This window comes from Malaya genurostris, chromosome 3 (genome assembly GCF_030247185.1).
Source record: "Malaya genurostris strain Urasoe2022 chromosome 3, Malgen_1.1, whole genome shotgun sequence".
NCBI lineage: Eukaryota > Metazoa > Arthropoda > Insecta > Diptera > Culicidae > Malaya > Malaya genurostris.
Genome location: NC_080572.1, coordinates 227,896,866 through 227,914,118, shown reverse-complemented (window position 1 = coordinate 227,914,118; position 17,253 = coordinate 227,896,866). Strand labels below are relative to the sequence as shown.

The 17,253-nt window shown below is 37.8% G+C and overlaps 1 protein-coding gene across 7 annotated transcripts in view; it reads left to right on the top strand.

Annotated features, from left to right (window-relative positions):
- The window catches only part of LOC131439141 (axotactin), a 193,304-nt gene that overhangs the window by 120,743 nt on the left and 55,308 nt on the right, over nucleotides 1–17,253 (top strand). For 6 of the 7 annotated variants that reach the window (XM_058609807.1, XM_058609809.1, XM_058609808.1 and 3 more), the window contains exons 3-7: nucleotides 2,055–2,254; nucleotides 2,436–2,609; nucleotides 2,995–3,238; nucleotides 14,992–15,211; nucleotides 15,743–15,878. In XM_058609807.1, coding sequence (XP_058465790.1) covers nucleotides 2,086–2,254; nucleotides 2,436–2,609; nucleotides 2,995–3,238; nucleotides 14,992–15,211; nucleotides 15,743–15,878 — 943 coding nt within the window. In that variant the 5' untranslated portion in view covers nucleotides 2,055–2,085. Of the gene's footprint in view, nucleotides 1–2,054; nucleotides 2,255–2,435; nucleotides 2,610–2,994; nucleotides 3,239–14,991; nucleotides 15,212–15,742; nucleotides 15,879–17,253 lie in introns of those variants that run through there. The other variant, XM_058609811.1, reaches the window with a different exon arrangement.

Here is a 17,253-nt window from a genome sequence, read left to right as displayed (position 1 = left end):
CTGTTGTTAGTTTAGGTAAAGGGTTTTATAGAAGCTTTGAAAACTATGATATTACTGGTTAAAAAAGACACTTATTATAGGTGTCATAAAACAGGTAGTGATTGAAAAGTCAATTATAAAACTCCTATAAATTATAATCAAAACCATAAGGCATTCGAATTGTTACTTGGGAAGAGTTTCAAATGAAGAGATGGTTTTTTGGTCGAATGGTTTCTCGTCAAAACATTTATTTTTCGTTAAAGGTAAACGTTTCGAAGGTTAACCTTCATCTTCAGGGCAAAAAAAACGTGCAGCATAGAACATGCTTTTTTATTTTCTTCAGTTCGATTTAAGCGTTTTAGATAAAGTTCATGGGAGATTACAGTGCGTCGTTTATTCAAGCCATACACTCTTTTTCCATAAGTATTACTTCAGAACCACTTTGAAAGGTCTATTGACTTTTGGGTCCACCGAAAACATGAAGCTTCTCAGACATTTGCTGGAGAAGGAGATTCGACATTATTCATTTCGTTCGATTTGATATAAGACCTTCACTTCCGGAAGTAATGATATAAGCTCAGTGCGGATCGCTTTGATTTTACGCACACATTGATGACGTTACTCATACGCTTGCAAAGAGTCTTGCTCCTTAATAGGTGGGTAGTTCTCATTTTTATATTCTCAATCTTAGACGTGTTACCTTTCTGAAAGGGTCCAGGCATTTTTGAAGTTTTTAACTAGTACAAATTAGTCTTGAACTTGACACCTAGTTTGAATAGATCTTAGGAGAGACTGTTTTTCAGATAGTCTCAAAAAGGCTTATTTGGAGGTAGCCTTGAAAAAACTGATTAGTTCGAAAAATATTTCTTTGGGTAAAAAGTCTTGAGAGGCTAATTTATTATCAGTCTTCTAAAAACAACTGTTTGTGCTACCAATAGTCTTGAAAAAGACTTATAAGAGCGAAGCGGTTCTTAATATCTACAAAAAATTCAGAAACCAAGAACTGTTTGCTTATACTGAAAACAACATTTTGATCTGTTATAAACAAAGGATTTATTTTCTTTTAGTTCGGCTAAGGTAATTTTTATAAAGGGTGATTTTTTAAGAGGTATAGGATTTGATTAAGAAAAAAACACAACAAATTTGAGTAAATTGATGAATTCTTTATTGAAACCGATAGAACGATCAATATAATTTAATGTTTGAAGATGATTTCTTGCAAATGTTGGCCGCGACTCTGCTTTAGATGTCCCATGCGCAAGGTCCAATTTTGGCACACTGTCTCCAAGATATCGGCCGGTATTTCACGAATAAATGCTTCAATATTGGCTTTCAGTTCGTCAATCGTTGCTGGTTTATCGTTGTAGACATGAGCCTTCACATGGCCCCACTAGAAATAGTCCAAAGGCGTTAAATCAGGCCAATTGGCGGGCCCAAAACGAGAAATAAATTGTTCACCAAAGGCGGCTCTCAATTTGGTCATTGTTTCGTGTGCCGTGTGGGATGTGGCACCGTCTTGTTGGAACCACATGGCAGACATGTCCAATTTTTCCATTTTGGACATAAAAAATCATCAATCATCACATGGTAGCGCCCGCCATTCACAGTAATGTTCCACCCATCGTCGCCTTTGAAGAAGAACGGCCCGATGATGCCACCGGCCCATAATCCACACCAAACAGTGACTTTTTTGAGATGCATTGGTAGCTCTTGCAATGCTTCTGGCTGGTCTTCACTCCAGATGAGGCAATTTTGCTTGTTGACAATTTTCCGAGTGAATCGTCCTCCAATTTTGCCAGCGCCCATTTATGATTAAATTGTAGACCAATCTGAACAAGTTCGACAATGACACAAGGCATGATTCACGCGATATCTGTCAAAATCAGTGTTGCCAAAAAGTTAACAACAAAAAAATCACCCTCTACAACCATCATCGGTATTCAAGTTCGCAACACAAAAGTGAACATTTTAAAATCTTCACGCAATTTAGAAAATAAATGATGATTTCTTCTTTGCTAAGACACTTCCATTCCATCAATTCTAATTCATGCTTTGTCTTCGAAATTAATTTTCAGTTCCGTTTCTCCCACAATCCGTCCACGAAGAATGCAAAACAAACATGTCTCTATCAGCAGACGCAACAATGCCACCGCCTCTACCATCAGCATCAGCACCGTCATCAGTATCGTCGTCAGTGTTCTTGCAATCACCAAACTACCGGCGACATCGGCGATTCCAACCAACTCGGAACCGTCCAAGGAAGGAATAGTGTACCGTATGAAGTTTAACTTTCCGATGTTTTCTAGCGCACCCCATTTAGATGGGTGTGTGACACTTCTGTTCAAATTTTGATGACGTCATTTCTTTGCTTCTTTTTTCGCTTTTCGGAACTTTTCCCGACCGCGTCAACCTGGCGAATTGAATAACAACGAATACATCCAACGTGGCACCAACAGAGAAATGCACCGGTCCCGGAGAGCCCGGACCATGTCAGGGCTTTGGGTATCGCTACCGGTTCGAGCAAACAACCAACAATTGCACCCAGTTTATCTGGGGCGGCTGCGGGGGCAATCTGCAGAATAATTTCGAGTCGTACGAACAGTGCATGCAGCAGTGCGCTAATGAGACACGTGAGTATAAGTAAAGCCGGGCTCGATTGTGACTGATGACACGACTTGATGCTCTGCTGAGTTCACTAAGGACATTAATAGCTTTCGCCGTTAGTGACGATAATTGTGCATAATTCCAATGGCCAACGAATAAACTATTTTTCGTTCAGTCGTTGAAAGAGAATCTCCCTACATGACACATTTGAAATTATCCAAACGGCACTTCATAAAGTCACTCTAGTAGCGGAACACTTTATCACACTGACACCGGCATGCGAGTTTACTGAAAGGACTAGACTTCGACGCAACATGCGATATAACTTCATAACTTGTACTTGTACTTCTCAACCTGTCAGTCTCCTTCTATCTCTCTCTAACTCATACGCACTTGCTATTTCAAACGCAGAAACGCAGCAACCACCGCAGCAGCTAACGACGACCAGTAGCCCGTCGTCAACGCTACGAACGCAAACACAGGAAACGGTGCCCGAACAGTACTCCTCCAGCAGCACCTTGGCACCGGTTCCGGATGAGCTACGAGGCTCCGAGCTGACGTTCAAGGAAACCGGCTACGAGAAAACGTTCATGTTTGCCAAGAACAACACATTCATCCAGATGGACGGTGACACAATACAAACATTTCAATTAAGGTAAATATTTTGATGGTGGTGTTTAGGAACGAAGAGCCTACGCGTATGCATCGCATGTTAATTGTGGCTGGGAAGACTTGTAGCGAAACGGGGCCACGACAGCCCGGTGCATGTCAGCCCGTGCAGAACACGAACGGTCATTGCATTATTCAGTGGGCTTCATGACTTTGTTGTTCTCAAAAGTCAGATGTCAGACTGATTGTGGACGGGAAATTAGAGGTTGTCTGGAATTATAATTTTGAGAAGCAGAATTAATTACTGTCACATCAGCGAATATTAGATTATAGAGTCACTAACTCCTCCGGAATTATTTTACTCAATGGAAGGTAGACAATTTGAAAATCAATTGATTATTACTCGTTTTGAGTAACGCTAGAACCTACAATTTTATCTTAGAATTGACGTAGCAGACGATATTGAGCATTAACTCTAGTGCTAAGACCTGATTGAAGATAAACTATACGATAATGTACTTAACCATGGCCCATAAGAATACAAAGAGGAATGAAAAGTAATCCGCTTGAGAATGAAAACTATTTTGTTTTAATTACTTATTGACCTAAGACTGAACATCAACAGCCCAACAGATTTTAAACAGATTTTCGATTGCACCAAAGCTACTGCTTAAAAATATTTCTACGCTTTGATTCTAGTATATAAAACTACATATTAAGAGTACAAACTAATTCAGTCCATTTTTTTTATCAAAAATGCATTCATTTCAAAATAAAAAGAATATAAAGTATCATCCATCGCTAGTTATTACTTATAGTAGATAATGTTGGAGACATAACTGTGAGATTGACGTAGGACTGCTGTCGACTAGGGGCAGATCACTTTTAAAATGCACACTTATGTTGGTTCATTGTGCTACTAATAAATTATCCATTTCAAGTAAAATCTCATTAGATCTTTGTAAAATGCTTTGGATTCTGAAAAGAACCGAAGGTTCCCATTTCTCCAACTTTGAACACAGCTTACAATTATTTCCACGACCAAAATTCCGAACAAATCGGTTTCCTCTCGTTCGGCAAACGGCGCTCAAAGTAAATCTGCCACATGCTTGTGTGCCCTTCCCTACAGCGCTAACGTTCCGCACCGAGTCGTGGCACCCATAAAGTTGGACGTCGTATTGATTAGTGACGACACTTATTTTGATTGAAAATCGGTTTTAGAAAACCAAATTAATGTGTATGAGGAAACCCAATTAACTCTTTGCTATTCTATGTAGAGACACTGAAAATGGTTTGGAACTGAATGATTTGACCGAATGATTTCTCGCCGTTGTGTTCATACTTTGATGATTTTCCGCATTTGTTCGAAGCGAAAGCCGCACTGCGAACGGAGCGAACAATGAACATAATAGATCAAAAGTTCAAAAGAGTGGTTCTAACGGCTACAAAAATAATCACGTATAGAATTTTGAGGTTGATTACTTCGTTTCAGCTTGTCATTTATCATTTTTCGGGCTGATTCAATGTATTTTGTTGTGTTTCTAGCACGCAAACGACCAGCAGCAGAATGATGTAATCGCGGGACTCATTTCAGGCTTTCAGAAGGTGGTATTTTCTACGATATTGATATGCCGTATGCTGGCTTTATTTGCATTCGTTTGGTGCGAATTTCGCACAGCGAAAAGTGAACAACCTATCGAATTATTCTAGATTTGTACTAAACTTATGATTTGCCTTTCTCATATATAAAGGCTATGCAATCACTGTGAAAACCGACTTTTGAACCGAGGCCCGGAGGGCCGTGTGTCATATACCATTCGATTCAGTTCGTCGAGATCACAAAATGTCTGTGTGTGTGTGACAAATAATGTCACTCAATTTTCTCAGAGATGGCTGAACCGATTTTCACAACCTTAGATTCAAATGAAAGGTCTTATACAATTTTCCTGAGTTTCATTTGGATCCGATATCCGGTTCCGGAATTACAAGGAAATATGTGAAAATTTATGAAAAAATATGCAATAAATTTTCTCGGAAATTTCTTAACCGATTTTCACAAACTAAGAAGCAAATTACAGGTCTTGAAATTCTTTGAAAAGTCCCCGAAAAGTTGATCCAGATCCGACTTCCGGTTCCGGTATGACAGTGTGATTAGTGAAAATTTTCAATTTCATGAGTATATTTTTACCATCAATGGCGAAACGAGGTGCACTTTTTTATAAAACTTACTGCTAAATTGATCTAGTTGAATCTTATTAGTCAGTGAATATATAAAACTACTTTGAAACTACAAGTCCCCGGTTTCCACTTCCGAAAGCAATCTCTATAAACGGAACTCCCGTCGATTTCTCAGCAATGGTTAAGCCGTTTGTCACGATTTATTGTTCAAATTAAAGTTCTTATTGTCTTTAAACATACTGTGCAATTTCATCCTGATCCGACTTCCGGTTCCGAAGTTATAGGGCGAGGAGTGTCATAACATTCAAATTCAAAATGACGATGCAGGGGAACGGGTAAAGCGTTATGGGTAAGTCGATGCCTTTCACGCTGCCCACCTGGGTTCGATTCCCAATCCGCGCACATAGGGGCAGAAAACGTTTCTGGCCCGAAGAGGTGAATGACAACAATGTTAAAACCTCTATAATCGAAAAAAAAATGACGATGCAAAGCTGGTACGCGACGGTACGTGCGGCTTTGCTCCATTCACAGCGTGCTTTGTTCAATTTCGTATAGCGTGCAGGGTTGCCACATTAAAATTTTATTTTTCAGGTGAAAAATATGTAAATTTCTAATCCTTTTATTCAATTTGTACCTACCTGTTATTACAAGATCATGATAACGATGCTTTTCAATAAAAGTGCACTTATTGACTTTCTCATATAGAAAGTTTAAACAATATGTTCTATATAAATCGAAACAGTTCATCGAGCTGAGCAATGTATGTGTCTGTGCGTGAGTATGTGTCAAATAATGTCACTCATAAAAAAAAATCTCGTAGTCCAGTAGGTTGCTATTGAATTTCACACCGTCATTTAGAGCGGGTAAAATTATTCTGGATTCGTCTTAAAACTGATTCAATTCGTAGGCTATATTAGTTACTTACTAAACGAACAAACTTTGGCTATACTGGTTCCAAGTTCCTGGTTCCAGAAGTACCAGAAGTAGTGGCCAAAAAGTTCAAAACGAGACTCACTCAATTTTCTCAGAGATGATTTGATCTATTTACACAAACAGGCTCAAAAAAAAGTTCCTACAGTCTCATACGTTGCTGTTTAATTTCATCCGGGTCCGAAGAGTGTTTAATCATTTAGTGCGACGATGCAAAATAAAGAAAAATTCTTATCAACTTGACACAACTGTTTAGAATTTGAAAAGGTTATGCTAGTTTATATCCAAAGAAAATTTCTTATTTTATTCAAGATTGAAAAAAAATTTCTTCACAAAATCTTCTGGTGATATTTTTGAAAATATAAGTAATATGAGAAAGGCATCATTACACCACTAGGTGGAATAAAACCTTCGATTTGCAAGAAAATTTGGTTTTTTACCTTCGATTTGCAAGAAAAGTGATATTGATAGTTTTGTAGATAACATTTAGAGCGACTTCTGTATAATGTTCCCCATCGTTGTCCACTTTTCGTTTTCTTTTCCTTCAATGTAAACGACCAGAAGCTAGATGATGCAATCACTTTTGTTTGAAGTAAAACTCACACTGGGAATGCCCAACAGCAGATATGCTCATAAAAAAACTAGTTGTTGTTTTACTGCGTTATGCTTGAGGATCGGTACCTCATGTTCGCCAATGACTGAAGCACCAGCTGAATAATGCCGGGTGTAGTTCCACTCTCTTGGCGTAGATGGCGGCCAGCGCACCCGATGTGTCTCCGTTCATGGATTATCATAGACTGAAGCGAGCAAAAGTGCAACAGAATCTATTTACAGATTCGGTGGATTTTGATGTTTCGTATTTGGACCTATTTTTTCACTATTTAAACAATGTGTACATAATAAACATGGTATTAACAACAATCTTACATCTTTTTTCCATTCGTTTCGTGAAAAAATTAGAGAAAGTATTCAAACAGGAAAAAAGTTATTAAGAAAACAAATCTGGAGTAAGACGGCAGTGTTTCTTTATAACATAAACATTGAACTAGCTATCATTTGTAAGTGATCGTTACTTGATTCTAACATATCTTTAATCACAGCTATGGTTTTAGCTACTAGTTGAAAAACGTTGCGAAACCGTTATAAATACGTAAGCGTATATGTAAATCGTTACGGTTAATTGATGTAGCAATAACTTAGATATTATAAGATTATAACATACAATTTCTGCATTGATTCAGATAGCTATCGGTAGGTTTTCCCACTGTGATGATAACGGAAATGCAACCTGAAAAACTGTTGTAGGCTTGAATATGGCGATCACACTATGGAGTCGCTAGAAGTGTATAAAACACTAGCTGACCCGTCGAACCTGGTCTCGCCTAAAATTATTTTTTTAAACTTGTGTTTTCGGATAGCAGAGTTGTCAAACGTTAATGTTTCTTTCCATTATTTTACTGATTACTTGGCTTACAATAAACGAATTACGACAAATTCATATCCAATACATTAACTTCGTCCCGAAGAAGAAATATCGTCAAGAATTATTGTGGATATGTTCAATGCTTTTGTTACGCAAAAACTAAACAAATGCACCGTTTGCCATCTCATCCTTCGAGTCAGTGTATTGAACAGAGATTGTAGATCTCTCTCAAACTAAAGGTTTGACATGTGGGATGATGGATTAGATTGAATGATATCTGAATGGTCGTAGTACGACCGTGAAAATTGTCGACTGCGTTACTCCATCATTCATCGTGAGCTCTGGCGTTTCTCAGGGAAGCCATCTAGGACCATTCATATTTCTACTATATCTAAATGATCTGAATTTCGCATTGCAATGCATGAAGCTATCATTCGCCGACGATTTCAAGCTGTTTCATCTCATCAAATATCTGAAAGACTCAAACTTCTTGCAGTCACAGTTGGATGTATTTTCTAACTGGTGCAACGTCAACAGAATGGTTATTAACGCCTTCAAATGCTTCGTTCTCTCGTAAACGAACCACGATCATGTATGATTACACTATTTCGCAAGCTGTACTAAAACGGGAGACATCAATTAAGGATCTAGGAGTGTTATTGGATTCAAAACTTAGTTTCAAATATCACATAGAATATACCATCTCTAAGGCATTCAAGATGTTAGGTTTCATCTTTCACATCTCAAAAAATTTCAAAAACATATACTGCCTAAAATCAGTTCTAGTTTGCTCTACACTGGAGTATGCTGTTGTTGTTTTGGCACCATATTACCAAACTGATAAGCTACGCATTGAAACTATTCAGTGCAAGTTCATTCGTTTTGCTTTGCGTCGCCTGCCCTGGAGAGATCCATTTAATCTTCCAAGCTACGAAAATCGTTGTAGGCTCATACACTTCGATTTGCTATCTGTCCGCCGTGATACACAAAAAGCTTTGTTTCGTCGCGGACTTCATCCAATCTCGAATTGACAGTGCAGATCTCCAACAAAAGCTAAGTTTTTACATTCTTCGGCGTAATTTGCGGTTTAATCCCTTTCTCAGAATTCCTCGTGCTAGAACTAACTATGGCTTTAATGAACCGTTTTCGAGTATATGTCGCGTATTCAATACTTGCTCTGATGGATTTAATTTCAATTTATCTCGTAACGCTATTAAAACCCGTTTTCTCCAAATCTTTTCCCGCTAGTTTTATTAGGATAATTAGTCAATATGAATAGTTGTTAGTTAGCTTTGTAGTTTAAATAAGGGTAATTCAAGATTTCGTTATGTATCATTTGGTCAAATGTTATCTGTTGATACAAAAGATGAGAAGGTTTTATGCCTGCTGGAGAAGGAGAACCAAAATCTCAGCTCCAGCAGGCTTTTCCCTTGCTCCTAAATAGACAAATAAACAAATTAACAGATGGATGAAAAAGAGATGACCAAAATAAATACTTTAAATTGACCCCACAAATTTCCAAAAGCAGCCCTCGGGGATTGTTGTTTGTCATTCAATTATTTGTACTGAAGACGTTGAAAAATTTAATAGCAAATCCTTAGGGATTATCGAAAGTAATAAACTAATTTTGAACGGTTGTCCATAACCTGCTTCACCGCTAGTGATATTATTTAGTCGTCTTTGATGAATGTTCGTAGCAGGATAATGACAGAATCAATTTTCGATTAACGAATTAGCGATAAAATGAAAAATACTTGGACATTCGAAAGTTCAAATTACCCTTTTATTAAATATTGTGTCCATTAACTTTGACATGAACGCTATATTTGTTCAAGAATTGTATCAAAAGGCCTCTCATTCGTCGAGCCACCACATCGGTTTGCTTGTATTCAATCCTGAGAATCAATATTCTGTTCTAGCGGAGTGAACATGAGGAGTGATTATACCAGTATTCTTCTTATCGTTAAAGCCAATGTATAAAACAGCAGATCTCACAACTGATGGTTCTTACATGACACGATTTCTCCTTCAGATATGATATTCACGATTCGCATATGGTAATTCGTCAAGTAATCCAAAGTTCGGAAAATGAAATGATTTGGCTTAAGCAGCTTACAAATGTCATGTATAGCATCCTATGCAAACCGTTCTGAAGTAAACCACTCTTGAAAACTCACTCGAATCGGCTGAACAAACTTCAGCATGCTAAATGCAAGGAAAATATTTTCATCTGAACTCATTATTTCAACAGCAGAATCCTATCATTGATACGTAAAAAAATCGTTACATAATTTAATTTGTTCATCTCACGCCCACGATGGCCAACATAATTCATCTAACTACATCTACTGGTAAATGACATTAGAACTTGTGCTTCTGTTTACGGTATAGCTAAAACAGTCATTTGGCAAGTAATGATTTTGATACCCTATTAAGCACGTGTTTCCAAATGACGAATCAATCATGCATGTAAAATCTCCACCCAAATCTACTCGTTGCGCGCCAAACTATTTTCCAAAGATCTAGTATTCTTTTCTTCAATGGCGAAATACTGAGCATCTCCTTGCGCGTAAATCTAGCAATCATTGGCGACTTTTTCAGTGGAAAATTCCATTGTCCATACAAAATAATTTTATTGGGTTTTCCCACTTTTCCGGTAAGTTTTCCTAATTTTTTTTTGATGTACGAACCCGGTGGGGGTAAAAACTGATCAAACAAAAAAATCATCTCAATCCGTCCATCCGTTCTTACGTGATGCGATTACAAAGAATGATCTCTGCATTTTTATATATATAGATTAATAGATAAATAAAACCAGGATATTACTTTTTTTTTAAACTACTTTTTGACGAAAATAATGAAAGGAAGAATAGTCCTTTTTGTTCTATTATAAAATCGAAGAAAACTATAATAAACTCGAAGAAAACAATATAGGGATTAAACATCGATTGTGATATTACAATTATCATGATAGGGCAACGGCTCCCTATTTCATCTGAGCTCCTATTTCCATCTCATCCCTTCACCTCATAACTTTGAACATGAATAATATTTTACAACCTACCGGAAGCAAACTGTGAAATGTTTTAAAATGATTTGAAAAGCTATTGTCACACTTTCCTATTGAAAGAAATGGTTTTAAATTCTTCGGTGATCGTTTTTTTCATATAAAATAAACTCACTTTTCAATTTAGGACACATTTTCGTCTCAAGATTTACAGTTCGTCATGTTTCTGAATATCTACTAATCGATTCGTCTCAAAACATGATCACTATTTCGCACAATTACACTACCATTGAATGCTGGATGACTTCATAATTAGTTATGTTCACTTGTCACTTGTTTAGTTAACGATTAAAAACTTCAAAATTTACCCGACAAGCAATAAAAGTCTTCAAAACTATGAGATGAAAGTTTTTCACTTCGTTCACTTGATTGCGCTTTGTTTTCATCTCATTTGGTTTCGCAAAGTTGCCAAGTTATCTCATAATGTTACAAAACAAAAATTGTTTATCTTCTTCAAATTATCATCAAAAAGTATGTTTTTGGTATCCGTGACATTAGTTTAATTATATTATTGATATTAATATTTCAATAAAACTGTTTCTGCTTCGAATATTGCCAGAAAGAACGTGTTAAATACTAATGAAATAACCATTGTGGCAAATCTAGTGGCACTGGTTTCATTCCGCTATACGCCAACATAACGCTGTGAAGTGTGTGTGTGTTTCATCGGCTGTGCACAGAGATGCCAGGTATTTTCATAGAAAATATGTATTACTTTGCATAGAAAGTCTATATCTGTTCTATCTGTTTTCACTAATAAAATGATGTTAAAAGATAGTTCTTTAGATCTCCGTAAGTCATTGCCCCATTAATTAGATAATTCAACGAGTAAATTTTTTACCAATAATAATAATGTGGAAAAATCCTGGTGGGTACGGTTGTATCGTTTGAGTTGTATATGTGGCAGCGGTAAGGCAGTCGGTCACCAGCCATATTTTTCCAGCTGACAGCGTTTAGTCAGCCATCTGGCAGCCATGCGAATGCGGGTGAGAGTGTAATAGTGGAATATTTTGTTTTGATTGCTGTCGTCATTGCTAATTTATAGGATGAATAAAAGATCAACGATAGGATGGATCACTTCCGGTGAAACCCTCAACGAGTGAACACGTCGTATCGTGTTAGTGCGGTGAAAATTCGAGTATTTCGCGAGAAAGAAAGGATTTTCATCCGTACTTCGGTGACTCCACGTTGTCACATAGCGAGGGTTTCACTTGTAGTCCAGTGAAAAGAAAGTCCATTGGACTATAAACGAAAACTAACTGGCAATATAGCTAAATCGCTGTGCCATCAATCGGCGTCATCTCAAGTGAGGTGACGCCACCAGAAGTGAAGAAGAAGAAGATAGGATGGATAAAAATCCATTGAGATGAAATTAGGAGCAGAGTAGTGAAAACATCATTAGTGTTTTTAGCTGTTTTATAAATATTAGTTTAATTATCAAGGAATGTGAATCAATTTTCAACGTGGAGCAAGGCGAATGAAGCAGTAATATGAAATAGTTACAGTGATTTTAGTGGCTAAATCGGGGTTTAAAGGCGACGTCCTTACAAATGAGATGAAATAGGGAGCCCTTACCCTATATGAATTTAAAATAATGAGAAATCACGCCACTTGAATTAATTTTGAGCATTCTGAACATAAGGTTTTTTGGTTGTTTATTATTCATATCTTCATAAACAGATTTTGATTGAAAGCGCATAAAAAAACAGTTAATTAAAATTTAACTCCGCTCGATAGTTTTAAACTCTTTGTGAAATTTGTACCTTGTATCAAATTTGTAATTTCAAATACTATACTGTCTTTTTATTGTTGATAGAAAAACATTATGGATTCATTCAATGTTTATAATGTCGATGGCAACAAAGTTTCAACTAGTTTACTTGGAAATAAGTTATTTTCAAGTTATGGAAAATATTTTATTCCAGTATGGCATTACAACGTAACGACAACCTATTTTTAACCGACATAGAAACTTGTGAAAACTGCGCTTTTTGAGTCACGCAAGTGGTTAGATGTTAGTAACAATAACTCAAATTTCTGGTTTCTAGTCACAAATAAGCTAGCATAACAAAAATTCGAAACAACCATTAATCAAAAGGAGCAATGTAAAGAGAATACGGCGGGTGAGGGAAAATGTCCCACTTAAGCGTTTTCAAATATTTTCACACCAGTTCGGTTTTACATCTCCTCCAAGTCAGTCGACAAAACAAAACAGCTGGACATTAAACGTGTGCATTTACTTCAATGCAATAAGACGAATAATGTTGTTTACATCCAGTTTTATAAAGAGTTGGATGCAATTCAATTCGCAAAAGACAATAACAATGTGCACTATGTGGAGCACGAGAATATTAAGTACAACATTCCGGTATATATGGAAGATAGTGCTATAGAAGTGCGTGTGCATGATCTTCCCTCAAGCGTCACAGATTCTTATATTCGCAAAACTATGTCCCAATACGGAGAGATACTCTCTATCAAAAAAGAAAAGTGGAAGAATTTTTTCCCCGGTATTCTAAATGGCGTACGTGTATTACGCATACACTTGAAGAAGCCTATACCTTCTTATGTGATTTTCGGTCAAGATACAAGAATTCCGTGCAAATCACTTGTTACCTATGACAATCAGATGGCCACATGTCAGTATTGTCAAAAAGCTGTTCACTACGGTAAGCCATGTGATAAACTGGACAAGGAGACAACTACACCAAACGACAACAGCGCTTCCGTCACACCAACCCAAAGCAATCCCAGTACACCTGTGACAGTCACCAACAACAGTGAAGCATCCACTTCAACGAAACCATCCAACGTATCCCCTATAGAACAAAGTGCATTAACTGCAGTGAACAACTTACCATCCAACCAACCAGCAACAGCCAACAATGTACAACAAGGCTCATCTCCAGCAACTAGCAATGAAACCAACAACAATACCATCGATGTGGCAATGGATGACGAGACGAACCACGAACGAAGTGCCCCTCAATCCTCGCAGGAGGGAAATGGAAGCTCCTCTCCCCCTAGAAAAAGGGTGACAACGAGATCCAACTCAAAAAAAAATTGTTTTTTTAAAATCGGCTCAATCGGTCACGTAAAGCTTGTACGCATATAGGCCTCAATAAAACTATCTTTTAAATAAAAAAAAAATATTTTCACATGACTTTTGCTACATGAGGCCGAGCGTTGTCATGGAGGAAAACAACTTTATCATGTCTTTGCTTGTATTCCGGTCGTTCTTCTCGTAATGCACCGATCAAACGCCTATACCGATCACCCGTTTTAGTATCGCCTGGTTGTAGCAGCTCATAGTACACAACAATTTTTTGGTCCCATCAGATGACCTTCAAACCATGAATATTCGGCTTGGCAACGGTCAATTGTTGCATCGACCTCAACATCAAGTAGCGTAGTATTTTTTCTTCTTGAGTTTATCATAGAGTATCCATTTTTCATCCCCAGTAACAATTCGATGTTAAAAACCCTTCCTTTATTACCTCTGAATCAGGTGCTCGCAAGTGAAAAATCACCTTTCAATGTCTCTCGGGTTTAGCTCACAAGGCTCCCAACTGCCTTGGCTTTGAATCATTCCCATGGATTTTAATCGTACAAAGATTGCTTGTTGAGTCACTTCCAATGATTCTACAAGCTCCTCTTGCATTTGACTCAGATCTTCATCGAGTAATGCCTCCAACTGTTTGTCTTCGAACTTTTTTGGTTGTCCAGAGCAAGGCCTTTCTTCAACGTTGAAATTTCCATACTTGAAACGTCGAAACCATTCCCTACATGATATATCAGTTGGATCATTATCACCATAAACTTCCACAAGAATTTGGTGCGCTTCAGCTGCACTTTTCATTGAATCAAAATAGAAAACTTAAACTTCCCGCAAACGTTTCTTAGTTAACACAAAATTGTTCATAATTAACACAGTGAAAAACAAGATTTTTGAAAAAAATCCAAGCAATATGAACTGAATATTTTATCCAGCACATTACTAATCTTGAATGTAGTCGTCGAGAAATGAATTCTTCCAGCCTCGTCATTCTGCAAGCAAAATGCAGCTCTATTGTCAAAGCGTTTAGTTGACGGCGCACTCTCTTATTCATTTCCAACTAATTTTGTCAGTTCAGTCTAGCTCCTGTCGGCGTTCCGCAGAATTAAGACGAGGCTCATAAATTTCATTTAATTAAACTTCCAGATTATGCCGTGAAATATCATTCCAATTTCGCACCCGTCTGCCGCACGGTTTACTGGTATATCACAACGTCAAGACCCCGGCCGGTGTGAAGCTCGATCCGTACGCTCTGTATGTCATCGTGGAGAAGGGCCAGCTCAAAGTGGTGCACGTGTTTGGCAACCACTCAACCAGCGTAACCGTCGGCGAGGGTCTCAACCGGGACGAGTGGCACAGTGTGATGGTAAGTACCGGGAGAACCGACTACTAAAATAACGACGCCGAGCGACGTTCGAGCTCGTGCTGGTACATGTATAAACATTCTTCTTGCATGACGCTAACTGGCTGGCTTAACTGGACGAGAAGAACACGTCCTTCAGTCAAGCCTGACTTTTTATGCCTAATCCCGTTTGTGCCCTGACGCCCAGTTAAACCCAGTAGAAATAACTATGAAGATGAAGCGCGACCTTTCAGTTTTTCTTGCTTCCATACTGGTACCAGCCATTAAGGAAAAAATCTTTGTCTTTTTTGTTGCTTTTTGTCAAATGACTCGAAACATTACTGAAAATAAATCAAATAATCGTTTGTGTGAATCACTCAAGGCATTAAACCAAGCCAAGCCAAGTACCATAATTCAGTGCAAAACCAAGCGCTCACACTAAACTGTTGCAATTTCCTTACTAGATTTATGCATCGAACTCCTCCGTAAAAAGGATAAAAATAGCATTCCTTATCAAACCCACCGGTAATAGTGTTTCTCCTTCTTCTTCGGCAGGTCCGAATCGACGTTCACGGCGCCCGCCTGATTGCCCGTGTCGACAACCACAAGGAGGAAGTCTACCTGAAAGGATTAAATCACGAAACCAACTACGGTGTCTCGATCAACCTGATGTCGGTGGTACTGGTCGGAGGTAAGTTCAAACATAAACGCAACAACAACAGAGAGGGTGACGGAATCTCTCAAGGATGGATTCGGGACTGCAATAAAGCTGTTAAAACTCCTACCCGGTGCTGCACCACGACAGCGGGTTGACAATTTATTGCTATCGTCAACTTTATAATCACTACGTTTGTCGTTCTCGTCGTCGTCGTCGTCGTCGTCGTCGACTTTGTTGACATCGACGTTCGGGTTGACATCCTTTTCAATTGAATCATCAAAGTATCTACCTGGGTAAGGTGCAGCGTAATTTTGATCATCAATGGTTTCAATGTAGAGGAAGACTTCTTTAAACTGTGGAAATTTGGGATGCTCGAAAAACACTTGAAAACTTGCTTGTTTTACTTGTTGTTTGATATGTTTATTTTGTTTTTTTAGATAGATTGTCCAAAAGTCTAAATCAAGCAAGCATATCTACGTATCAGTATCTAATGAGAAAAACAAATTGGAGAAATGACTTGCAAATACAACTCTGAAATGAAAACCGCGAAAAAGCTACCGCAGAGACGGGAAATTGTTTTGCCAATTAAACTACCTTGCAAGTGAAACGCACGAAAAATCAGCCTGATTAAACAGAAAAATTCGAGCATGTTTAGCTCGTACATTTTTCATCGGCTAGATTTTCTCGAAGTTGAACGAACGAATTCTAATAAACTTAGGCTTATTTGAAAGCTACAACTTAGATTTATTTAAAAGCTACCATTGATCAAGCTTGGAGGGCGAATGATGGCGAATAATCTGCAAATGTAATCGTAGATTTGATGTATCCGACAAATCTCAGTGTTTCAATGCGACGGAATTTCTCGGCTGAATCGATTTCGTAAGACAAGATCGTTAGAAAGTTTATAACAAAGGTTATTCTATAAGCTCACAATACTAATGACCGAGGATAGAATCATATAAATGTTTTAATGAGAATGTTTAAAAGGCAAGATAGAGGCAATATCACACCACTAGGTGGATTGGGAAGAGTTTTTACAATTGTTTCGATTGTGAAAAATATGTGTGAATAAATAATGCATAAATTCAATTTTTTTTAAGATGAAAGTGTAACCTTCAATACGTTGCCCGTCATCGCAGAATTAATGTTTTTTTCTGATGTCTCTGAAACGTTAACAAAAGCCAATTTATTGATTGCCAATCAGTACTGGAAACGGTCGCTTTATGTGATGAAACTGTCAGTGAAATTCCTAAGTTGGTACCTAAAACTAAAGATGTTTGCCTTGAATTGCCTGTGCTGGAAACATTCATGTTGCCTAGTATCCGGGCAGTCACACATGAATATCGCACGTGTCACCCAAGATGAATGTCACATATGACAGTCATGACCGAGCGCTGAATGAACGCTT